The sequence below is a fragment of the Pseudophryne corroboree genome, chromosome 1, assembly GCF_028390025.1.
Source record: "Pseudophryne corroboree isolate aPseCor3 chromosome 1, aPseCor3.hap2, whole genome shotgun sequence".
Classification (NCBI taxonomy): Eukaryota; Metazoa; Chordata; class Amphibia; order Anura; family Myobatrachidae; genus Pseudophryne; species Pseudophryne corroboree.
This window is the reverse complement of record NC_086444.1, coordinates 549,262,545-549,289,021: the sequence shown is the minus strand read 5'-3', so window position 1 is coordinate 549,289,021 and position 26,477 is coordinate 549,262,545. Positions and strand designations below refer to the sequence as shown.

The window sequence follows — 26,477 nt, the reverse complement described above, 5'->3', positions numbered from 1 at the left end:
GTTGCCAGTGTCTTTAACCACCGCTCTCAAGTTCTACAAATCATCAGTGTCTTTAATCACCGCTCTTAAGTCATACAAATCATCAGTGTCTTTAACCACCGTTCTCAAGTTCTACAAATCATCAGTGTCTTTAACCACCGTTCTCAAGTTCTACAAATCATCAGTGTCTTTAACCACCGCTCTCAAGTTTTATAAATCATCAGTGTCTTTAGTCACCGCTCTCAAGTCATACAAATCATCAGTGTCTTTAACCACCGCTCACAAGTGTTTCAAATCGTCAGAGTCTTTAACCACCGTTCACCAGTTCTTCAAATCACCAGTATCTTTAAAAACATCACTTACAAGTTCTTCAGTCATTATTATCTTGTACCAACACTCACAAGTACTTCTTTTCCTGGAATCCTTAGCATTGCTTACAAGTTCTCCTATAGGCCTGGACAAACCCTATACGTTCCTTCTCTGCTATGTGACATTGTTCCTGCAATAAAGTTCCTTAATATTTTCACCAAGCTTTACGGTATGAGGAAGACCTATATTAAGCCATCCCTGTTCCGACCTAACTGTAGTTCCTCTCCCCTACCATCGGGAGAACCCCCGAGTTCACAACACCCCCAACCTAGGTCAGTGACACTTGGCACCCAATTGTATACCAAAAATCAAGTGCAAGATTTTTTTTAAAATTCACTCCAAACTGAATATGCCCAAATTGTGTGCTTTATAAAGGAGCCCAGATTATATCCTTGTGCACACCCTTTCAACACTTCCAGGCATTAGCCTGTCATTTTTTGGAACATTACTTGGTACTTTTAATAACTAAATAGAAAATTGTTCCGTGCTAGTGCACGGATGTTTGACATTTGTCTTCATCCCCACAAATCCAATTATTCTATACAATACAGTATATTTCCAATAATTAGTTTGATCACTTTGGGGCCATTCATCTGTCACGTACGGGAAATTTGTACAAGTTTCAACATATACATTTTTGTTAAAACTTAACACGAATAAGTTTAAAAAGGTTGAAAAAAAAATAGTCTCCGTTATACCCAACACAACAACTTGATAATTCCCATCAATTCCGAATTTAGAGCCAGGTTGATTTTTTTAATTAAACCTATAAGTGCTATAATTGAACACGTCAACCTATGTAAAAAAAAAACCTCAATAGATACACAGCCATAGATATATTTTTTTTACCGTGTCACATGTATGGGACATTTTTTTCATTATTTTCGTGTAATGGTCCTTTACCGTTGTACTGTAATTTTGACCATTATTATCTTGATATTCATTTAATATATTTCATAGGATAAAGAGCTTTAAAACAAAATAATTGTATGGTCTAATGAAATTTTATTTTCCAAGTGTTAAGAGAAGTGTGAGATTACTCATATTATTTAACATGCTGCTTTCATCCCATTTTGTTCTGGTTAGATTTGTGACAGTGAAAAAAAATAAGTAGCATGATAAAAGACTGCAGGAAATAACAGAACTTATAATTAAACAATTACCCAATATAAAATTTTAAGTAAACAATGGTGCAACAAGCAAAATTAGCTAATGATAGACCGCAAATATTGTGAATGTAAAGTATGTGTTTTTACACCTTAAAACATTTATGTTGCGGGAGCTAGTGGGTAACATGCATTGATTGTGAATATTGGTTCTACAATTGGGGATGAAGAGTGTTTATTGAGGAAATTTTTAGATTGTAAGCAAACGAGAGCAGGGCCTTCTTTCCTCATGTGCCATTCCTTTTCCTACTTACACTATCTTCTTGTTCTCCATACTCTTCTGGTTTTCCATACCTGTACTATATTGTATTGAACTGTAAGTGCTGTTTTCTTGTTTGCTCATTTGATTATGTACTGTGTAATGGGCGCTGCGGATCCCTTGTGGAACCATATAAATAAAAGAATCATCATAATAATACCAATAAAATGCTTTATTGGCACAGAGTTCTTCTGTAAATGTATTAGTAGTAATTGCATCTGACACCATGTTTACACCATAAATGCATCAACAGAAATACCTTAAAATATACATATACATAATTCGTTATGGATTGGAACTTTTACATGTACTGTAAGGCACTGGCTTAAAATTTGTAATAAGTAAAGGCAAAAACGTAAACCCACAATACAGAAACGTTCACTAACTCTTAGCTACCTTGTTATATCACAAGTAATAACATACATTGTGGAAAGATGAATTAGTAGTTGGTTTATGGTATATAGCAAGCACCATACATGCAATTTGTATGACCGTAGTATTTCACTATAAAACACAAGTAGACATTTTTTTAAAATGGCAACTGGGTAAACTTTGTCTAACTTTATTAGCCAGAACTATATAGATTTCTTTTAGTAACCGAGTGTGATATTCATGTGAAAAGCTCATTTCTAAAAGTAGTGTCCACAAGTCAAAAACAATTTGAAAATAATTTTACAATAAAGTCTAATTAAATTAAAAAATTTCTGTAAGTAAAAATTCAACTTGGACTTTCAGTTACTGTAACTTATCTACAGTACAATGCAATACAGATTAAAAAATCCTATTAAATAAGGTTTGCCTTTCATTAAGTCAGGACTTCTTCACATCGCCAGCCTTCATCAGGGCTTTAATTGCACGAGCTCTCATCTCCAGTTCAAGCAGTTCAAGCTGCTGAGCCGATGGTTGAGCGTCCTCAGGGAGCACAGCAACGGTGGCTGAGGGCACTTCTGCTACTGGCTCAGCCAGACCCAGGATTTCATTAACACTTTTCTCAATGTCCATCACAAGATCGTCAGGCTGTCCTGGCACCTTAGGAACAGTTGCAACAGGTGTCTCATGGACACGATCTTCACAGCTCGCACCTTCTATGTCGCTGTCATATGTATCTGCATTAATACTGAGCGCATCATAGTCCTCTCCCTTACCTGGAAGGAAGGAAAATAAGACAAGATGCATATACTGTAAGTGAACAGCAACTACAGACCATTTAAGATTGTGGATATACAAAGGAAGAATCAAATCAAAAATATTGTGAAGTATTTTTTGCACAAATTTTGGATGTATTGATATGGCAATGTGTAACAGTGCCAAATCAATCCACCAATATGATAGGATAGAGTAACAGATTGTTTCATAATGATACATAGAAGTATAATCTCGAATGGATACTGTAATTGTGTTTGGTCCTCAGTAGGACAGGTTTTCAGTAATATTATTGTTTCACTGAACTACAAAATAAGGAGATGAGGGAGAAAATGCTCCTTCTTGGCGAGTCTGGCAAGGTGCAAGTAGGGCAGAGAACAGTAAGGAATACAAAAACAGTAAGGAGTACAAAAACCATGAAAGCAGCTAATTTGATAAACTGGCTTTTCATTGCGCGTTTTAACTGAAGCTATGCAAACTTCAAAACTGTCTACACAGAGTAGGACAAAATAATAATGCTAATAGATACTCTTACCCTAATCATATGCACCTACAAAGAAATAGATGAAGGATAATATTAGCAAATTAAGTGAAATACAGGCTCTGGTAGTGTTCATGCTAGGCTGTTTTAGCAATGCCCTGCCCTAATTTAATGTGGCAAAAGGTGCCTTGCCTTAATCACGGCACTATGCTAATGCAGTCTGCCCGATGCTGTCCCCACCCACGGGCTGCAGTGTCCAGCTGGTGGTTTAAGTTGTGGTGTAGTAATCACCACTGATGAATAAATGGCATGTGCAGCATCTATTTAGTGAGGGCAGAGCTTGGGGGAAGCCCAGCACACCACCAAAAGTGACGCTGACAAGGCCATGCCCCTCTCCATGGCCAGCCTTACCCTCTTTTTGGGATCACACAGTGATCCCGTGCCTCTGAGCCCTGCCTATATCCTAGCGATAACACTCCCCAGGGGCTAAACACAAAAGTTTTGCATTCTACTCTGAGTTTTATTAAAAATGTCCACACCGTAGGGACTGTATGATTTAATTTATCTTTATATTCAGGGATTATGCAACATATTTATTACACGTATCCTATGGTGTCCAGCGTGTGTTTACACGATCACGATTCATGACTTTTCTCATGTTATATGGTTGTCAATTCTAAAATATGAATTACTACTGTTACTATTATTTCCTCTGCACTGGCAACCTCATTTTATTTAAGCCTAAAACATGTCTTCGATACATAGGTCCACATGTTGAAGGCTAATCTTTCAACAGGAATCTCCAGAAATTGCTTTCACATGACAGCATCTGAAATCCTATAAAAACACATCCCTAGACTTTGGCTTTCTATTAACAATTCCATTCAGCAATGTCTTAGGCCCAAATGTATTAAGCCTTAACAAGAGATACATTGGAGATGGATAAAAAGTGATAAATGACCATCTAATCAGCTTCCTAACTTCCATGTCACAGGCTGTGTTTGAAAAATGACAGGAGATGGTTGGCTGGTACTTTATCACTCTTAGGGCGGGATTCAAATGTTTTATTGCCCCCGATCTCCCGTCTAAAGTGAAGGGAGATCGTGGGGCGATATTCTTTTGACCCCCGTTATCGCGCTGATCGCGCCCATAAGAGACGGGTTGAGCCGTGTAAAGCGGCTAAACCAGACTAAAGTCATGGGCGTGATTGCGGAAAGTCCAAACAGGTAACTTTTCACGCATTTCAGCTCACCACCCCTGGGGGTGGTGAGCTGAAATGCTGATATTGCACCCATCAGCAGCAACATTTGAATACTGCCGGCGGGAGCGATGGGGGTGGGACAGAATATTTGAAATCCACCCTTTATCTCTCTCCACTTTATCTTGTTAAGGCTTAATACATTTGGGCCTCAGGCTGGGTACACACCTGAACGATGGGAAATCAGGCCAATGGTCAGAGCAAATTCAGCACGTACCATGCACGATTGCCTGTACACACCAGTCCCATTGTAACATGAAGGACGGAATTATCACTGTTTTGTCCTTCATTACAAAGAGCCGGGTTGCAGGCAATATCTTCCGGTTGGCCATGCAGCATGGCCAACCAGATGATGTTGCATACGACCCATGGTAGCGCGCGATTGTGCGTACACACTAGACCAAGTCGACGATTTGTTGTTCCAATACGGCAAATCGGACCAATATTCTTCAGGTGTGTACCCAGCCTTAAGCTGGATACAAACTATTGGTTGAAGCAAAATTCTGATAATGTATAGGAACAAATAATAAATCAACCATTTGCTCCCAAAATAGTCAAAAATAGTCGTTTGGATAAATTGGTTAAATCAAACGGATTTAACCAATTTGTAAATTTTTTTCCTGTTTTCCAGTTTTTGGGAGCAAATGGTCAATTGTCATTTGTTGTTCCAAATAGGCAAATCAGCCCAATATTGTTCAGGTATGTACCCAGCCTAAAGCTAAATACACACTATTGGTTGTATCCATCTTAAGGCTGGGTACAAACTAATTTAATTCCCAATGTTTTTCGATCATATTACCTACCATATAGTTAAAATATTTATTCTGCTTGAATACTAATTTCTTGTTCATGGTTAAACCACTGTTACATATGAAAAATGTTCCTGTTTATTTTAAAATAAGAAAGGTCAAATAAAAAAATAAGATTTTACTTACCGATAAATCTATTTCTCGTAGTCCGTAGTGGATGCTGGGGACTCCGTCAGGACCATGGGGATTAGCGGCTCCGCAGGAGACAGGGCACAAAACTAAAGCTTTAGGATCAGGTGGTGTGTACTGGCTCCTCCCCCCATGACCCTCCTCCAAGCCTCAGTTAGGATACTGTGCCCGGACGAGCGTACACAATAAGGAAGGATATTGAATCCCGGGTAAGACTCATACCAGCCACACCAATCACACCGTATAACTTGTGATCTGAACCCAGTTAACAGTATGACAAACGTAGGAGCCTCTGAACAGACGGCTCACAACAATAACAACCCGATTTTTTTGTAACAACAACTATGTACAAGTATTGCAGACAATCCGCACTTGGGATGGGCGCCCAGCATCCACTACGGACTACGAGAAATAGATTTATCGGTAAGTAAAATCTTATTTTCTCTGACGTCCTAAGTGGATGCTGGGGACTCCGTCAGGACCATGGGGATTATACCAAAGCTCCCAAACGGGCGGGAGAGTGCGGATGACTCTGCAGCACCGAATGAGAGAACTCCAGGTCCTCCTCAGCCAGGGTGTGCCCCTGACCAAGTAGCAGCTCGGCAAAGTTGTAAAGCCGAGACCCCTCGGGCAGTCGCCCAAGATGAGCCCACCTTCCTTGTGGAATGGGCATTTAGATATTTTGGCTGTGGCAGTCCTGCCACAGAATGTGCAAGCTGAATTGTACTACACATTCAACTAGCAATCGTCTGCTTAGAAGCAAGAGCACCCAGTTTTTTGGGTGCATACAGGATAACAGCAAGTCAGTTTTCCTGACTCCAGCCGTCCTGGAAATCTATATTTTCAGGGCCCTGACAACATCCAGCAACTTGGAGTCCTCCAAGTCCCTAGTAGCCGCAGGTACCACAATAAGCTGGTTCAGATGAAACGCTGACACCAACTTAGGGAGAAACTGGGGACGAGTCCGCAGCTCTGCCCTGTCCGAATGGACAATCAGATATGGGCTTTTGTGAGACAAAGCCGCCAATTCTGACACTCGCCTGGCCGAGGCCAGGGCCAACATCATGGTCACTTTCCATGTGAGATATTTCAAATCCACAGATTTGAGCGGTTTAAACCAACGTGATTTGAGGAATCCCAGGACTACGTTGAGATCCCACAGTGCCACTGGAGGCACAAAAGGGGGTTGTATATGCAGTACTCCCTTGTCAAATTTCTGGACTTCAGGAACTGAAGCCAATTCTTTCTGGAAGAAAATCGACAGGGCCGAAATTTGAACCTTAATGGACCCCAATTTGAGGCCCATAGACACTCCTGTTTGCAGGAAATGCAGGAATCGACAGAGTTGAAATTTCTTCGTGGGGCCTTCCTGGCCTCACACCACGCAACATATTTTCGCCACATGTGGTGATAATGTTGTGCGGTCACCTCCTTCCTGGCTTTGACCAGGGTAGGAATGACCTCTTCCGGAATGCCTTTTTCCCTTAGGATCCGGCGTTCAACCGCCATGCCGTCAAACGCAGCCGCGGTAAGTCTTGGAACAGACATGGTACTTGCTGAAACAAGTCCCTTCTTATCGGCAGAGGCCCTGAGTCCTCTGTGAGCATCTCTTGAAGTTCCGGGTACCAAGTCCTTCTTGGCCCATCCGGAGCCACGAGTATAGTTCTTACTCCTCTACGTCTTATAATTCTCAGTACCTTTGGTATGAGAAGCAGAGGAGGGAACACATACACCGACTGGTACACCCCTGGTGTTACCAGAACGTCCACAGCTATTGCCTGAGGGTCTCTTGACCTGGCGCAATACCTGTCCAGTTTTTTGTTCAGGCGCGACGCCATCATGTCCACCTTTGGTCTTTCCCAACGGTGCACAATCATGTGGAAAAAACTTCTCGATGAAGTCCCCACTCTCCCGGGGGGAGGTCGTGCTGAGGAAGTCTGCTTCCCAGTTGTCCACTCCCGGAATGAAAACTGCTGACAGTGCTATCACATGATTTTCCGCCCAGCGAAGAATCCTTGCAGTTTCTGCCATTGTCCTCCTGCTTCTTGTGCCGCCCTGTCTGTTTACGTGGGCGACTGCCGTGATGTTGTCCCACTGGATCAATACCGGCTGACCTTGAAGCAGAGGTCTTGCTAAGCTTAGAGCATTGTAAATTGCTCTTAGCTCCAGTATATTTATGCGGAGAGAAGTCCCCAGACTTGATCACACTCCCTGGAAATTTTTTCCCTGTGTGACTGCTCCCCAGCCTTTCAAGCTGGAATCCGTGGTCACCAGGACCCAGTCCTGAATGCATAACTGTGGCCCTTTAGTAGATGAGCACTCTGCAGCCACCACAGAAGAGACACCCTTGTCCTTGGAGACAGGGTTATCCGCTGATGCATCTGAAGATGCGATTGTCCAGCAGATCCCACTGAAAAGTTCTTGCGTGAAATCTGCCGAATGGAATCGCTTCGTAAGAAGCCACCATTTTTCCCAGGACCCTTGTGCAATGATGCACTGACACTTTTCCTGGTTTTTGGAGGTTCCTGACTAGCTCGGATAACTCCCTGGCTTTCTCCTCCGGGAGAAACACCTTTTTCTGGACTGTGTCCAGAATCATCCCTAGGGACAGCAGACGTGTCGTCGGAGACAGCTGCGATTTTGGAATATTTAGAATCCACCCGTGCTGTCGTAGAACTACTTGAGATAGTGCTACTCCGACCTCCAACTGTTCTCTGGACCTTGCCCTTATCAGGAGATCGTCCAAGTAAGGGATAATTAAGACGCCTTTTCTTTGAAGAAGAATCATCATTTCGGCCATTACCTTGGTAAAGACCCGGGGTGCCGTGGACAATCCAAACGGCAGCGTCTGAAACTGATAGTGACAGTTTTGTACCACGAACCTGAGGTACCCTTTGTGAGAAGGGCAAATTTGGACATGGAGGTAAGCATCCTTGATGTCCAGGGACACCATATAGTCCCCTTCCTGGTTCGCTATCACTGCTCTGAGTGACTCCATTTAGAATAGGTCTCACCGAGCCGTCTGGCTTCAGTACCACAATATAGTGTGGAATAATACCCCTTTACTTGTTGTAGGAGGGGTACTTTGATTATCACCTGCTGGGAATACAGCTTGTGAATTGTTTCCAATACTGCCTCCCTGTCGGAGGTAGACGTTGGTAAAGCAAACTTCAGGAACTTGCGAGGGGGAGACGTCTCGAATTTCCAATCTGTACCCCTGGGATACTACTTGTAGGATCCAGGGGTCCACTTGCGAGTGAGCCCACTGCGTGCTGAAACTCTTGAGACGACCCCCCACCGCACCTGTTTGTACGGCCCCAGCGTCATGCTGAGGACTTGGCAGAAGCGGTGGAAGGCTTCTGTTCCTGGGAATGGGCTGCCTGCTGCAGTCTTCTTCCCTTACCTCTATCCCTGGGCAGATATTATGGGGACGAAAGGACTGAGGCTGAAAAGACTATGTCTTTTTCTGCTGAGATGTGACTTGGGGTAAAAAAGGTGGATTTTCTAGCTGTTGCCGTGGCCACCAGGTCCGATGGACCGACCCCAAATAACTCCTCCCCTTTATACGGCAATACTTCCATGTGCCGTTTGGAATCTGCATCACCTGACCACTGTCGTGTCCATAAACATCGTCTGGCAGATATGGACATCGCACTTACTCTTGATGCCAGAGTTTCGCATATATAGAAATGCATCTTTTAAATGCTCTATAGTCAATAAAATACTGTCCCTGTCAAGGGTATCAATATTTCCAGTCAGGGAATCCGACCAAGCCACCCCAGCGCTGCCCATCCAGGCTGAGGCGATCGCTGGTCGCAGTATAACACCAGTATGTGTGTATATACTTTTTAGGATATTTTCCAACCTCCTATCAGTTGGCTCCTTGAGGGCGTCCGTATCTGGAGACGGTAACGCCACTTGTTTTTATAAGCGTGTGAGCGCCTTATCCACCCTAAGGTGTGTTTCCCAACGCGCCATAACTTCTGGCGGGAAAGGGTATACCGCCAATAATTTTCTATCGGGGGAAACCCACGCATCATCACACACTTCATTTAATTTATCTGATTCAGGAAAAACCACATGTAGTTTTTTCACACTCCACATAATACCCTTTTTTGTGGTACTTGTAGTATCAGAAATATGTAACATCTCCTTCATTGCCCTTAACAAGTAACGTGTGGCCCTAAAGGAAAATACGTTTTTTTCTTCACCGTCGACACTGGAGTCAGTGTCCGTGTCTGTGTCTGTGTCGACCGACTGAGGTAAAAGGACGTTTTAACGCCCCTGACGGTGTTTTAGACGCCTGGACAGGTACTAATTGGTTTGCCGGCCGTCTCATGTCGTCAACCGACCTTGGAGCGTGTTGACATTATCACGTAATTCCTTAAATAAGCCATCCATTCCGGTGTCGACTCCCTAGAGAGTGACATCACCATTACCGGCAATTGCTCCGCCTCCTCACCAACATCGTCCTCATACATGTCGACACACAAGTACCGACACACAGCACACACACAGGGAATGCTCTGATAGAGGACAGGACCCCACTAGCCCTTTGGGGAGACAGAGGGAGAGTTTGCCAGCACACACCAAAAACGCTATATTATACAGGGACAACCTTTATATAAGTGTTTTTCCCTTATAGCATTTTAATATATATATACATATCGCCAAATAAGTGCCCCCCCTCTCTGTTTTAACCCTGTTTCTGTAGTACAGTGCAGGGGAGAGCCTGGGAGCCTTCCCACCAGCCTTTCTGTGAGGGAAAATGGCGCTGTGTGCTGAGGAGAATAGGCCCCGCCCCCTTTTCGGCGGGCTTCTTCTCCCGTTTTTCTGAGACCTGGCAGGGGTTAAATACATCCATATAGCCTCCAGGGGCTATATGTGATGTATTTTTAGCCAGAATAAGGTATTATACATTGCTGCCCAGGGCGCCCCCAGCAACGCCCTGCACCCTCCGTGACCGTTGGTGTGAAGTGTGTGACAACAATGGCGCACAGCTGCAGTGCTGTGCGCTACCTTCATGAAGACTGATAAGCCTTCTGCCGCCGGTTTCTGGACCTTCAATCTTCAGCATCTGCAAGGGGGGTCGGCGGCGCAGCTCCGGGACGAACCCCAGGGTGAGACCTGTGTTCCGACTCCCTCTGGAGCTAATGGTGTCCAGTAGCCTAAGAAGTCAATCCATCCTGCACGCAGGTGAGTTGAACTTCTCTCCCCTAAGTCCCTCGATGCAGTGAGCCTGTTGCCAGCAGGACTCACTGAAAATAAGAAACCTAAAAACTTTTTCTAAGCAGCTCCTTAAGAGAGCCACCTAGATTGCACCCTGCTCGGACGGGCACAAAAACCTAACAGAGGCTTGGAGGAGGGTCATGGGGGGAGGAGCCAGTACACACCACCTGATCCTAAAGCTTTAGTTTTGTGCCCTGTCTCCTGCGGAGCCGCTAATCCCCATGGTCCTGACGGAGTCCCCAGCATCCACTTAGGACGTCAGAGAAAAAAAGGTAATGACACTGTAAAACCCTTATTTTGAACCAAGTAGGAAAAGGAGGTTAAGTATGCAAATATTAATTACAATAAAAGACTACTTTAACTTTTTGGTAAAGGTCACCAAATACTTACGAACACAGAGAGGATTCAATCGCCCGTAGTAATATTTTTGGCCATAAAAACAGGACTTAACCAGAATAATTTTTGTTTGCCCAGTCTGAAAAAATAACGTGTGCTTGGGGCGAAACCACATATGATCAGCATTAAGTTCTCGGACCTGTGTGTTTTCCCTGCACATACTGCAAAAACAGGGTACTTATCAGACCTCAGCAGTTCGTGAAAGAAAATCCCCATTAAGCACTGGCGTTGGGTTGCATTCGGGGCTAATTGGATAGCCCTGGAGGATCAATTAGCCTGCGGTAGGTTACTTACCATGGGTAACTGAATTCCACCCATAAAGCTTTAAACTTACTCATCCAACAGAACTCCTTGTTTCAAATTCTGTAGTGTTACAACTTATATTATAGTCTTAGCAGCTCTCTTAGCAAAAGTTTCCTAAATTTGGATGAGCAATACATTACAAAATCTAATATAAAGTTAAGAAATAGCAATAAATAATACAAAGTTCCATTTGATAAATTTGATCATAAAATGTAATCTGTTTAAGTTAATACATCAAACAGACATTCTTGTCTTCTCTTCTGAACTCCTGCAAACTGCTAATATTAAGACATTATTTACATGCAGGAGATGAGATCTCAGATTATTCACACAGATTAATTTGAATAATTATTCCACCCAGTTCTCGGCTCATCAATATTATCAAGTTAAACATAATAATAATAAACAGTAGCAACATATAATTATTAGCACATAAATCAAGACAACTTTTGCTATTCATAAGAAATTAGCATCCAAGATGGAATTGTGTCAAGCCACTTATTGCTAATAGTAAATTGCATTTGTTTGTCTAACCTCCTGTGTCCTATATTTAATGCTCCTCTTTTAATTATGAAGAAATCATATCAATCCATAATTACTTGCAAATTGCCAACTATTCTTCTGAATTTATGATAGTGTCTTAGTTCTAAGTTTCCAGATATACAAGGATTAGCAAACGCCGCAATACTGTATATCGGAATGGAGAACATAGCACCAATCCTCCTGAAGCCATCTTGTTTCCTAAACATTCATTTAATTTGCCTAGCCAATACAAGAAACACTGCCATTTACCTTCACATAGGAACAGGAAAATCTGATTTAATCTCTCTAGTTTTCTCTTCTGTGTCAGATTAAATTACTTACATAGTAAAATAAACAGAAGCCTGACACATACGAAAAACTGCTTGAAATAAGTAATCCATTTTCTGAGACATAGTAATATAAGATTTTAAATGTATTCTCCCTAGAAATTCCCTCCTAATTCCAAGGGGATGATAACTCTAAGCTATACAAGACAAAAATCTTACATGAGAAGTAACTGTACTTAAACAGTGCAATGTTAGCTTTGGATACAGGATTAATTATAACTTTTAAATCAGTAAATTGAAGAATTATCTTTTGAACACTGTTGCCATGGATTACTAAGCCATTTAAAAGGGGTTGGTATCGGGATCCCAGCGTTTGGGACCCTGGTGGTCATAATACTGACAGCGGCATCCCGACGCGCAGGATCCAGACACCTGTTCTGTAAGTATACTAACATTAACCCTCTACCCCTCCCCGCACCGCAGCCTGACCCTCCTCCTTTTCCCCACAGCCTAACCCTAAACCACCCGCCCTGCAGCCTAAACCTAACCCTTCCCAGTGCTGCCTAAACCCAACACCCCTGTCCCCAGCAGCCCTTCCCTTACCACCCACTGCCATCCCTTCCGCAGACCTAACCTATTTTCCATATTTAAACTAGATTATTATTAATGAGGGGGCAACTGGGGTCGGTTAGTATACAGTAATGTGAGGAGGTAAGGTGATCAATTAATGTGCTACTGAATAATATTCCATTACACATGTAATGTAAAATGTTTCCATATATTTGTATGGTGTTCTAAAAAGCAGTCTCGTATTGACAATTTTATAAAATATCATTAAAACTTCCCTGTTTATTAGATACTTATGCCTCCTGATTATTTCTTTAGTATCAAATTATAAGAATGGACACTAATTAATATTTTGGTTTTACTCATCTTTTTGTAAATCTACAAATTGCAGACTCATCATTATTTAACCCAGTTACATGCATAAAAGCAAAGTTTTGGATAGCCATGCTCAAAAGAAAATAGATTTGATACAGATAGAGAATACTGCAAGCTGTATGCAGACAGAATTCCTACAATAAAAAACAGGTATGCTCATTTGCGTGTGCTGCCAAAATCTGAATTAAGTAGATTTTCAAGATTGCTCCTATATTTCTGGGGATGTTCCTGTGATTCAACTATTTTACTAATTTTGACGTTAAAAAAATTCACTGCCAGTTTTAGTCGCTCAAAAGTCTACAACAATTAAATTCAGCATGCACTTCCGGATACTGGAAAAAACAAGCTAATTCCACTTTATACATGACATAAATAACTATCCATCTGGAAAAAGCCAGGATACAAACGGTTTGGCCTCCCTTCTCAAAGACATCACAGAAAATGTCAACAATGTTCTACTACACAGTTGGGTTGTGTAGTTGTTGGTGCAACAAAAAAGCCCAGCCAATGTGCACACACAGAGAGAGGATAATGAAGGGTGCGGCTGGACAAGCCATGCAATGATGAAGAGTGTATAGTAAAGAAGATATAAATGCCCAGACAAAAAAATTTAACAGGCCCTTCCAATATTAGTATATACTTGGCATACTGAATACGCATGGAATCAGTGATATAAATTATCAATAAAAGAACATATTTGAAAAAGTAAATCTGGGCATACGCTATACAATTATCTGGCAGACCATCTGTCCAATCTGTCTGGTTGGACTGAAAATCTGGTAACATATGGGAGCAAATGGCAAATCAACCATTTGCTCTGAAATACTGGAAAACGGCCAAAAATGGTTGTTCAGACAAATTGGTTAAATCACAGATTTAACTAATTTTGTATGAATGGCTGTTTACAGTGTTTGGGAGCAAATGGTTGATTGTCATTTGCTCCCTTACATTACTAGATTTCCATTCCTACCAGCCAGATAGGATAGGTCTGCCAGATAACTGTATGGTGTATACCCCGCATTATTCCTAGGAACCAGATACTATCTTTCATTTTCTTATCTTCAAAGAAAAAAAAAAGAAAAAAAAATAGATTCTCCCTGTGGTATAATGAATTGGTACCATTATTACAAGGTAAAATAAAACATGATTTTAAGAAAATCAGAAAGTAGGATTTTGGTACTTACCAGGTAAATCCTTTTCTTTGAATCCATAGGGGGCACTGGAGTACTCTTGGGATATGGACGGCTTCCACCGGAAGAAGGCACTGAATAAATTAATTTTTGAGACTACTCCTCCCCTCCATATCCTCGAGCACTTCAGTGTTTTTTACTGAGCCGAACAGGATCGATAGAGAGATTGACAAAAGGAGAATTACCTATAATCTCACGGACAACAATAAAGTTGACACAAAACGTAACAGACAACTAAACAGTTGACACCCTAACTGATTAACCTTTGTTAAATTTAAACCAGTCGTGAAAGTGTGTTACCATAAGAACCACTGAACTTCCTAAAACAGATAAACTGCTCTGGGTGGGCGTCCAGTGCCCCCTATGGATTCAAAGAAAAGGATTTACCTGGTAAGTACCAAAATCCTACTTTCTTTTTCATCCACTAGGGGTCACTGGAGTACTCTTGGGATGTACCAAAGTTTCCTCCGTGGCGGGAGAGCTGTTTGGCACTTGTAACACTAAACGGCCAAAGCTAGATGCTGATGCCGCGAACGTATCAAACTTGTAAAAGCGCACAAACGTGTGCACTGAAGACCAAGTAGCCGCACGGCAAAGCTGTGTCGTAGAAGCCCCACGACTCGCTGCCCATGACGTTCCCACAGAACGTGTGGAATGAGCTGTTACTGATGTAGGTGGCTGTAACCTAGCATGAAGGTAAGCCTGACGTATGGTCAGTTTGATCCATCTGGATAAGGTCTGCTTAGAGGCTGGCCAACCCCTCTTAGCCGCATCATAGAGAACAAACAACGTATCCGTCTTACGAACCGTAGACGTTCGGGATACATAGACGCGTAATGCGCGAACCACATCCAACGTTTCAGCATTCTCTATTAATACCGGAACTACTATTGGTTGATTGATGTGAAAAGACGACACTACCTTTGGTAGAAAAGCGGGATTCGTCCGAAGTTCCGCTCTGTCATCATGAAAAACTAAATACGGTGACTTGCACGACAAGGCACCCAGATCTGAAACTCGCCTAGCCGAAGCTAAGGCTAAAAGAAAAATCGTTTTCCAAGTGAGAAATTTAATATCCACTTGTTGTAAGGGTTCAAAGTAATCGGACTGTAAGAAATCTAAAACCAGATTCAAGTCCCATGGTGCTGTAGGTGGAATGAAAGGAGGCTGTATCCTCATTACACCCTGTAGAAACGTATGTATTGATGGCAACGAGGCCAATTTCCTTTGAAAGTAAATTGACAACGCAGATACCTGCACCTTTAGAGTGGAAAGACGTAGTCCTCCATCTAACCCCATCTGTAAAAATAACAAAAGACGGGATAAATTAAAAGATGATGTCGGAAACTTCCGAGCTTCACACCAACCTATATAAGTACGCCAGATTCTGTAATAATGAGCTGCCGTAACCGGCTTCCTAGCTCGTACCATGGTTGGTATAACAGACTCCGGAATGCCCTCTCTTCTCAAGATGGCCTTTTCAACAGCCACCCCGTCAAACGCAGCCGCGCTAAATCGGGGTAAAGGAACGGACCCTGTTGTAACAGGTCCGGACGTAGTGGGAGTGGCCACGGATCGTCTGCGAGTAAACCGAGGAGATCCGAGAACCAAGTTCTCCGAGGCCAATGAGGCGCTATTAGTATGACTGTGACGGACCCTCTCTTGATCCGTTTTAGCAACAGCGGGAGCAGCGGAAACGGTGGAAACAGATACACGAGGCTGTACGGCCACGCGGCTGTGAGAGCATCCACCGCCACTGCCCTTGGATCTCTTGTTCTGGACACATATCGTGACACCTGATGATTGTGGCGGGATGCCATCAGATCCACCTGAGGGTAACCCCACCTCTGGATCAACATCTGAAACACTTCTGGATTTAATGCCCACTCTCCTGGATGAAAATCCCGACGACTGAGAAAATCTGCCTCCCAGTTGTCCACTCCCGGAATGAACACTGCCGACAATATCACCTGGTGATATTCGGCCCATCTGAGGATCCGAGCTACTTCCCGCATTGCCATGCGGCTTCTCGTTCCTCCTTGTTTGTTTATGTATGCGACTGCCGTCGCATTGTCTGACTGCACCTGAACAGTCTGAAAACGAAACATGTACACTGCTTGTTTTAGAGCATTGTAAATCGCCCTGAGTTCCAGAACATTTATGGATAGCGATCTTTCGTGATCTGCCCAGAGGCCCTGGAGCCGATAACTCTGAACTACAGCTCCCCAACCTCTGAGACTTGCGTCTGTTGACAGAATTATCCAATTCACGACGCCGAATCGTCTCCCTGCAGATAGATTGTGTATTTTTAACCACCAGAGAAGAGACACCCTGACTTGTGGCGACAATCTCACCCTGTGGTGCATCTGCAGATGTGATCCCGACCATTGCGCTAACACCTCCAGTTGAAACGGACGTGAGTGAAATCTTCCGAACTGAAGTGCTTCGAAAGCCGCCACCATTGTGCCTAAAAGGCGAATGCACAAATGTACTGAGACTGTGCGTGGCTTGAGCACTAATTGCACCAGATGACGAATGACCTGTACTTTCTGTTGTGGCAGGTAAACCTTTTGATTTACTGTATCGAGAATCATCCCTAGGAATTGAAGTCGTTGACACGGAATTAGATGTGATTTCTTTAAACTGACTATCCAACCGTGCTGAACTAGTACATTGTACGTTAGCAAAGCATGCTGGAGAAGCAATTGTTGAGACGGAGCCTTTATGAGTAGATCGTCCAAATACGGAACAATTATTACTCCTAGGGACCTGAGATGAGCTATCATCACGGACATTACCTTGGTGAATACCCGAGGCGCTGATGAGAGGCCAAACGGCAGAGCCTGAAACTGGTAATGGTCTCGCCTTATTGCAAACCTTAAGAAACTCTGGTGAGGTGGCCAAATCGGAATGTGTAAGTACGCATCTTTGAGATCCAGTGCAATCATGAATTCCTGTGGCTCTAACCCTGCAATTACTGACCTGAGAGATTCCATCTTGAATCTGTGGTAAGTGACGTAATGATTGAGACCTTTTAGGTTCAATATTGGCCTGACTGAGCCATCTGGTTTTGGTACCAGAAACAGACTGGAATAATAACCCTGCCCCTGTTCCTGCACGGGGACCGGAATTACAACTGCAGCATTCAGCAGAGACTGAATGGCAACCTGCAGAACTGCTTTCTTGTCGTCCGACACAGGCAGTCCTGTCGTGAAAAATCTTCCTGTCGGAAGATAATCGAACTCTATTTTGTAACCCTCTAATACTAAATTGCGGATCCACCCATCTGTGGACGTCTGCAGCCACGCCCCCTGAAAGCTCTGAAGGCGTGCTCCCACAATTGGAGATCCGAGATGGGCTGGGAGCCCGTCATGCCACTGGTTTGTTAGTGGTCTTAGTGTCTTGACGACGTGCATTGGATTGTCGGGCACTACGTCCCCGACCTCTTCTACCAGGCGTGACTGCTCCTGTGCCCTGCCCACGAAAGGGCTGAGTTCTAAAGGATTTGAACGCCGGACCAGAATATTTCCGTTTAGGTATAGTTGTAGGCGATGGAAGAAACACAGACTTTCCTCCAGTAGCCTCAGAAATCCATTTGTCCAATTCAGGACCGAAAAGCTTCTCGCCATCATAAGGCAATGCCTCTATACCTTTTTTAACCTCCGTCTCCGCCTGCCAAGAACGCAGCCAAAGTGCTCGTCGTACTATGACTAGCGATGAGGACAGGCGAGAAGTAAGCTGACAGACGTCAGTAGAAGCTGTACATAGATATTCAGCAGCTTCCCAGATTTGATCCGCGAGAAGTATAAGATGGTCATCTTGCAGAGCCGACTTGAGCTCTTTTATCCATACCATTAATGCTTTAGTAACCCAAATGCCAACCAACCCAGGTCTCAGCAGCACTCCAGCTGCTGTATACATGGACCTTAGCATAGCCTCTATTTTACGATCTGCAGGGTCTTTAAGCGTAGTAGCAGTTGGTACTGGTATGGTTAACTTCCTTGTAAGTTTAGATACGGATGAATCCACCGATGGTGGGTTCTCCCATGTAGCTGTCATGGACTCTGGAAACGGGTAACTCGATTTAAATCTACGAGGTATAGAAAACCGTTTATCCGGATTCTTCCGTGTTTCCAGTAACATTTTATTAAGAGATTCCGAAATAGGGAAACACATCGGAGATCTCTGTCGTTTAGTAAAGACTACCTCATCATTCGTCAGGGGCTCCTCAGTTTCCGTAAACTCCAGCGACTGACGTACTGCTCTGATGAGATTATCAATACCTGGGCTGTCAAAATCGTCACTATCTGACTGTTGGTCTATTTCGCCCTCCTCATACTCATGTTCAGTGAGGTCTAGTATCCCAGAGACTGGAAAATTATTAGGAAAAGGAAACTTATCTTTTCCACTCAAGGTGGACCTCTGACCAGATTGAGACTCCCCTGGTAACTCAAATGGTCTCATTTTAAACTCAGATCTTGCCGCCTCTCTTTCTTCACGAGAGGCGGCCAGCTCTGATTGTAAACCAACTAATACATCTGCAAGTAAAGCCCATGGAGGGTCCAGAGATGCTGGCTTTACTTCTGTGGAAATCGTATTTGTGGCTGTATTAACAACACATGCTGTACATGTGGTGGATCCATCAGGCAACACACTCTTACAGACATGACATGAAAAATGTTTCTTAGATTTTGCTGGTGTCTTACTCATTATAAAGACAGACAATACAAACTACACACAGACAGTCTGCACGACTCAGTAATAACACCAAAGTTCCTTGTATATATCAGGCAAGTGCAGTGCCTGCCAGCAATAAGAAAACTGACCCCCAAATTCCCCTAGTACCACTCTTAAGCCGAGATGTAATATAGGAATCCTGGAACAGACAGGAGAACATTAAACATGTTAAGTACCAAGTTTTTCTACAAAGCTTAACACTGCCAATACTGCTAATGTCTCCCCCCACCCCCACGACCTCCGTGTACAGCACCGGGTCGGGGCCTGTGGAACTTTGCATAGGGCCGTGTGAGCGGCCTGTACCTGTATGCCAAGGCAGCGGGGAACTCCTCGGCTGATGCGGGCGGTCAGCGGGAGCAGAGAGCGTACTGCATAGAGCCGTGGAGCGGCCTATGCACACGCGCTCCCGGCCCGCCACACACAGCATAGAGTGGAGTGGCCTCCTGTGTAGCCAGGCAGCGGGGAACATATCGGCTGCTGCGGCGCAGGGAGCAGCGGTCTGCTAGGTAACTTAAGGTGCTGGGAGCGGCGGAGAGTGAGAGCGCGCTGCATAGAGCCGTGAAGCGGCCTATGCACACGCGCTCCGGGCAGCGGTCGTTAGTGAGTAAAACATGCCCAATACAATCCCCAATAGTGGGGCGGCAGCATAAGCTGACCGCCCCTACCCAACATACCTGGACCGTAACAAAAGTCTATGACGGGGCTTCTCATCCAAGCTCCGTCCAGCTTTTTGCAGGCAGCCTGCAGGTGGAGTGAGGGAGCTCTTTACAGAGAGGTCCGACACTCACGGCTGTTCTCAGCCGCTTCCACTGTCCCTGACCCACGCCTGTTAGAAGGGGGGAAAGGACGTGGAAATCCTTGAAAGGAAAAAAAAAAAACTTAGAAAAAATTCCAATACTTTGTGGACGAGCTCCACTATGCCTTCTAACTGTGTCGAGCACAGAAAAAACACTGAAGTGCTCGAGGATATGGAGGGGAGGAGTAGTCTCAAAAATTAATTTATTCAGTGCCTTCTTCCGGTGGAAGCCGTCCATATCCCAAGAGTACTCCAGTGACCCCTAGTGGATGAAAAAGAAATACGCCATAATTCTCATATCATGGATTCCATCACCTCAGGTTCCGGGCCCTAGCTCCTTTGGGAAAAGTGTGGCCTCATCAATTTAACCAAGATCCTTAGAATCTGGGAATCTAAAAGCAAAACAGAAAAAATCTCTCCCCAGAATACACACAAGCTTGATCTATAGCTTTACATCTCAGTTAGCTCAAACTACACCAAACTGATCACCTGCAACAACAGTGAACATTCTTCATGTCTTCACTGGATATTCAAGTATATAACTGCATTTACTTTGGTTAGTCTCATCATTCTCCATTTACACTCTGTAAATCTTTACTGGAAACAAGATTACTTTTTTTGGTCATGTTTGTTTAATAGTTTTCCTGTTGCATAACTATAGGCAACATAAATTGCTTACTGAAGGCTTATATGTATTTATCAATCAATTTTGATTGCCTCTTCTAGTCTCGCAATTACGACTTCTTTTATCTGTTCATTAATTATTCTGTAGAGTCAGTTGATTATATACCAACCTAAAGTCTAGATACATTTTTGTAGCACTGCTATTTAAGCCTACAACAACCGGTCTCACTGATTATCGATACTGACCCTCTGTACTGTGACAAAGTCTACTAAAAGGATCTTAAGTTTATACTACTCATTTCCAAGTGTATTACAACTAACAGAATATGTGCAAGACTAAAGTTCTACAGTATAAAGCAAGGCAATTCAATGACTCAATTCTCAACTGTCAGCACTCCTGAGAAGTAGAAGTTGCAAGAATATTTTATGTGCACTGATTTGCCTAGTCCAGTGGTTCTCAACCTCAATAATCAAGTTTTCCCAACAGGTCCTGTTTTCAGAATTTCTGCCTGTAGAGCAGATATGATAACGATACAATAAAATAGATGAACTCATCTATGCATGGTTAAAGAAATCCACAAACGTGACCTGCTGTTTCACTTGAAGACTGGAGTTTAAAACCATTGGCTTAGACTATGACACACAGAGGCGTTTATACCTTAGCAATACACAGACTCACACAAATAGCCCTGCCTTGATCACTTCGAACACAAGGTTTTATTTGCATTTGAATTTTTCAAGATATATATTTATTACAAAGCCACCTCACTACCGCAAATGCCACTAAGAACAAAAACCTTGAGAGCCAAATCTCACTCATGCTCCCACCCTGCATATCATTTATTAGGTTCAGTATATTATACCTCATTTATACCGTGATCGTGGGTTGCAGCCGGGAGCCTGACACGGGTGCTACCCAGCTGCGATCCGCATCAGCCCCCTTTCCCACTGCCATCTCCAACCCGGCTTATTGCCGGGTTGGTGACGTAGCAGATGATGCAGCAGGGGCGGCACTTGGAGATCCTGGCTACCGTTTACACTGCAGTTTTTGCTGATTGTATACAAAAATATATTGATCTAAAATAGAGTTCCTTTTACAAATGATGAATCACTATCCAAAAATTACGTTACACCTGCGTGATAGATAAGAGGATTTTAATTACCTACCGTAAATCCTTTTCTCGTAGTCCATAAAGGATACTGGGGACACTTATTACGATGGGTATAGAAGGGGTCCATAGGTGCCGGTGCACTTCAAATTTCTTACACAGGGTGTGCTGGCTCCTCTCCTCTATGCCCTCCCTCACAGCTTAGTCTAGGATACCCGTGCCCGAAGGAGATGGACATACTTGAGAGGAGGATACAAGATAAACGAGTGGTGAGGTAATGAACCAGCACACATCAAAACAACCAACTAGTAACAGCTAACGAAACATAAACAGCAACAGCTGCTGTAAACAACTGCACAGAAGAATTATAACTTGCAGGAATGTTGCAGCACAGAGGCGGGCGGCCAGTATCCCTTATGGACTACGAAAAAAGGATTTACCGGTAGGTAATTAAAATCCTCTTCTCTCTATCATCCATAAGGGATACTAGGGACACTAATTATGATGGGGACGTCCTAAAGCTAACAAAACGGGTGGGAACGTGCCGAGACGCCTGTAACACCGTACGACCAAACTGGACGTCCTCTGCAGCAAAGGCATCAAACCCGTAAAAACTTGACCAACGTGTTTGTCCCTGACCAGGTAGTGGCCCGACACAGTTGTAGGGCCGATACAACCCGGGTCTGCCGCCCAGGAAGAACCCACAGACCTGGTGGAGTCAGCCTTGATAGACCGAGGAATAGACAAGGCCGCTAAAGTGTAGGCCTGTTGAGCAGTAAGCCCAATCCAACAGGCACTGGACTGCTTTGAAGCAGGACGACCCTTTTTGAGAGCATCATACAGCACAAAAAGGGAATCCGATTTCCTGACAGTGGCAGTTCTCTTGACATAAATCTTAAGGGCTCGCACCATATCCAATGACTCAGGAATCGAGGAAGAGTTTGAAGCCGCTGGAACCACAAGAGGCTGATTCAAGTGGAATGCAGATACCACCTTAGAAAGGAACTGTTGTCGAGTCCGGAGTTCTCATAAAAGACCAGGTAAGGGCTTTGACAGGACAAAGTGCCAAGTTCTGAAACGTGCCTAGCGGAAGCCAAGGCTAAGAGCATAACAGTCTTCCACGTAAGATATTTGTCCTCCACCGACATCAGAGGTTCAAACCAAGATGACTGTAGAAAGGACAAAACCACGTTTAAATCCCATGGTGCCGTGGGTGGCACAAAAGGAGGTTGGATGTGCAGACACCTTGCAGGAATGTCTGAACTTCAGGTAAAACAGCCAATTTATTCTGAAAGAAAATGGACAAGGCCAAGATCTGAACCTTTATGGAGCCCAATCTTAGGCCCATATCCACCCCAGCCTGTAAAAAGCGCAAAAAGCAGCCCAGGTTGAAATCCGCAGGAGGATAATTTCGGCCCTCACACCAGGAGACGTATCGTTTCCAGATGTGGTGGTAATGCTTCGACATGACCGCTTTCCTGGCTTGAATCATTGAGGTAATAACCTTTTTCCCGGAATGCCCTTCTAGCGCTAGAAGGTTCCGCTCAACCGCCAAGCCGGCGTAAGTCCGGGTAGACTTACGGTCCTTGCTAAAGAAGATATTCCCTTAGCGGCAGGGGCCAGGTGTCTTCTATGGCCACGGCTAGAAGATCCACGTACCAAACCCTCAGAGGCCAGTCGGGGGAGATGAGAATCGCCTGAGCTCCCTCTCTTCTGATTAGTTTTAGAATCTTGGGGAGCAACAGAATCAGAGGAAACAGGTAAACCAGTTGGTAACCCCATGTAGTTGTCAGCGCATCCACTGCCAATTTCCAGGGGGTCCCTCGTTCTGCAACAATAGCACTGAAGCTTGTTGTTGAGCTAAGAGGCCATCAGATCGATCTGTGAGCAGCCCCACTGATCTGTGTTCAGTTGAAACACCTGAGGTGAAGACTCCACTCTCCTGGGTGGAGGTTGTGATGGCTACGGAAGTATGCTTCCCAGTTGTCGACTCCTGGAATAAATATGGCCAACACCACCTTTGCATTCTGTTCGGCCCAGCGGAGAATCTCGGATACCTCCCTCATGCAGGCCCTGCTCTTTGTTTCACCGTGCCGATAAACGTAAGCCACAGCCGTGGCATTGTCCGACTGTACCTGAATGGCCAGGCCTTGGAGCAGATGAGCTGCCTGTAGCAGAGCATTGTAGATCACTCTGAGTTTCAGTATGTTAATAGGGAGGCAGCTTTCGAGGAGTGACAACCGGCCCTGGAACTGTTGTCCCTGGGTTACCGCTCCCCAGCCCCGAAGGCTGGCATCTGTGGTCAAGAGAATCCAATCCTGGATCCCGAAGCTCCACCCCTCCAAGAGGTTGGAGGATTGCAACCACCACAGGAGGGAGATCCTGGCCTGTGCTGAGAGACGTATGACCTGGTTCATCTGCAGATGTGAACCCGACTATGTCTTCAGGAGATCCAGTTGGAATATCCTCGTATGGAATCTACCAAATTGAATGGCCTCGAAGGAGGCCACCATCTTCCCCAACAGACGGGTGCAGAGATGTGCTGAGACCCGGTCCTTCTGCAGAACGGCCTGAACCAACTCCTGAATTGCGTTCGCCTAGTCCATAGGGAGGAAGTACTTCTGAGCCACCGTGTCCAGGATCATCCATAAATGTCCTTGTCAGAATTTCGGATTGACGTACTACTGACACTTTTTGCTAAATTGAGCTGTGAGGGAGGGCATAGAGGGGAGGAGTCAGCACACCCTGTGGAAGAAAACTGAAGTGCACCGGCTCCTATGGACCCCTTCTATACCCATCGTAATATATGTCCCCAGTATCCCTTATGGATGATAGAGAAAATATATATATCATCATAATTGGCTAGGCTGGGCCACTATCACTGGGTCGTTCTGAAGATCTCAATGACTTTAAGTACTGTGATAGGATGCCTCCTTTGCAATAAGACAGTTTGTGAAATCTCATCGCTGCTGGAAATTCCACAGTCAACTGTAAGTGATATTACTAGAAAGTGGAAGCATTTAGGAACAACAACTGAGCCGCGAATCGGAAGTCCACGTAACATCAGAGAGTGGTGTCAAACGACTGCATGGTGCGTAAAAGTCACCAACACTCTGCTGATTACATAGCTGAAGAGTTCCGTACTTCCACTGGGTTTCCATGGCCGAGCAGCTGCATGCAAGCCTCACATCACCAAATCCAATGGCAAGCATCGGATCGAATGGTGTAAAGCACATCAACACTGGACTGTGAAGCAGTGGAAACGTGTTCTGTGGAGTGACAAATCACGATTCTCTGTTTGTCAGATGGGCGAATCTGGGTGTGGCGGAAGAACGGGAGAACGTTACCTGCCTGACTGCATCTGTGAAGTTTGGTGGAGGAGGGATAATGGTATGGGCCTGTTTTTAAGAGTTTGGGCTAGACCCCTTATCTCCAGTGAAGGGCAATCTTAATGCTTCAGCATACCAAGACATTCTGAAAAATGCTATGCTTCCAACTTTGTGGCAACAGTTTGGGGAAGGCCCTTTTCTATTCCAACATGACTGTGCCCCAGTGCACAAAGCAAGGACTATAAAGACATGGTTTGATGAGTTTGGTGTGGAAGAACTTGACTGTTCCACAGAGCCCTGACCTCAACCCCATCGAGAACCTTTGGGATGAGCTGGCACGGAGATTGCGAGCCAGGCCTACCCATCTAACATCAGTGCCTGAACTCATAAAAGCTCTACAGAATGGATGGGCACAGATTCCCACAGAAACACTCCAAATCTTGTGGAAAGCCTTCCAAGAAGAGTGGAAGCTGTTATAGCGGCAAAAAGGGGACCAACTCCATATTAAAGTATATGTATTTGAATACAATGTCACTACAGTCCCTGTTGGCGTAATGGTCAGAGGTCCAAATACTTTTGTCCATATAGCGTATCTAATCCCCCAAATAAGGCCCTCCCTGCAAACCAAAAAACAAGCCCCAATCTTTTTAACTCATAATCAATATGATTACATTTATTTTTTAAGTCACAAGTACTGTACAGGCAATTCTCACTACTAAATCCTCAAAACTTATGTCTGTATAGATTTAATGCTAATTGATTGCATAACCACCGCAAAGCTCTAAAATGCGGAGATCTCCCCTCTGATATAATCGAAAGGCTAGTTTACTTGAGATTGATTACATATGATTATTATGTCTCCAAACTTTTCCAGCCTCAATCCCCATGGTGGAGATCTTATCGGTGAGAATGCCCTATCATAAATATGTATGCCTAAATTTCTCTCCCACTCTCTTACCATGATAAATCTCCAAGTGCACCCAGTACCTAATTAAATCTGTTTTAAATGCAAAAAAATAAAAATAAAAATTGGAAAAACAAAAAAACTACCATTAATCCCCTCTCTTTCCAACACTATATGACAGGTTTACTGAATGTAATATATTTGGTTTTATTCATTAAACCGCAAATGCATTTGCTAGGACTAGGAACATATACTCAGGAGGCTCCTCCTACTCTACAGCCTAACCTTGTCCTGACCTCGTTTATATACCCTGCCTGACTGGAGGACTCCAACCCTCCTTCATTCCTTTTCTGATGATTGCTATACTCCGCTTATCACGCAACCCCCTCCCATCTTTCCTCACTTGTATTTTCTACTGGCTTTTCAGGAAGACTCACATCGATATTAGATGAATATGACTTTAAAATCTAATCAAAATTGAAGTAACACCGAAATAATTTTAAATAAGAGTTCAAT

General features: G+C 44.0%; 1 protein-coding gene across 1 annotated transcript in view; it reads right to left on the bottom strand.

Annotated features, from left to right (window-relative positions):
- Window positions 1-1,927: 1,927 nt before the first annotated feature.
- CAAP1 (caspase activity and apoptosis inhibitor 1) overlaps window positions 1,928-26,477 on the bottom strand; it is an 89,632-nt gene continuing 65,082 nt past the window's right edge. Inside the window, exon 6 of the mRNA XM_063914108.1 lies at window positions 1,928-2,918. Coding sequence (XP_063770178.1) covers window positions 2,584-2,918 — 335 coding nt within the window. The 3' untranslated portion in view covers window positions 1,928-2,583. The remainder of the gene's footprint in view (window positions 2,919-26,477) is intronic.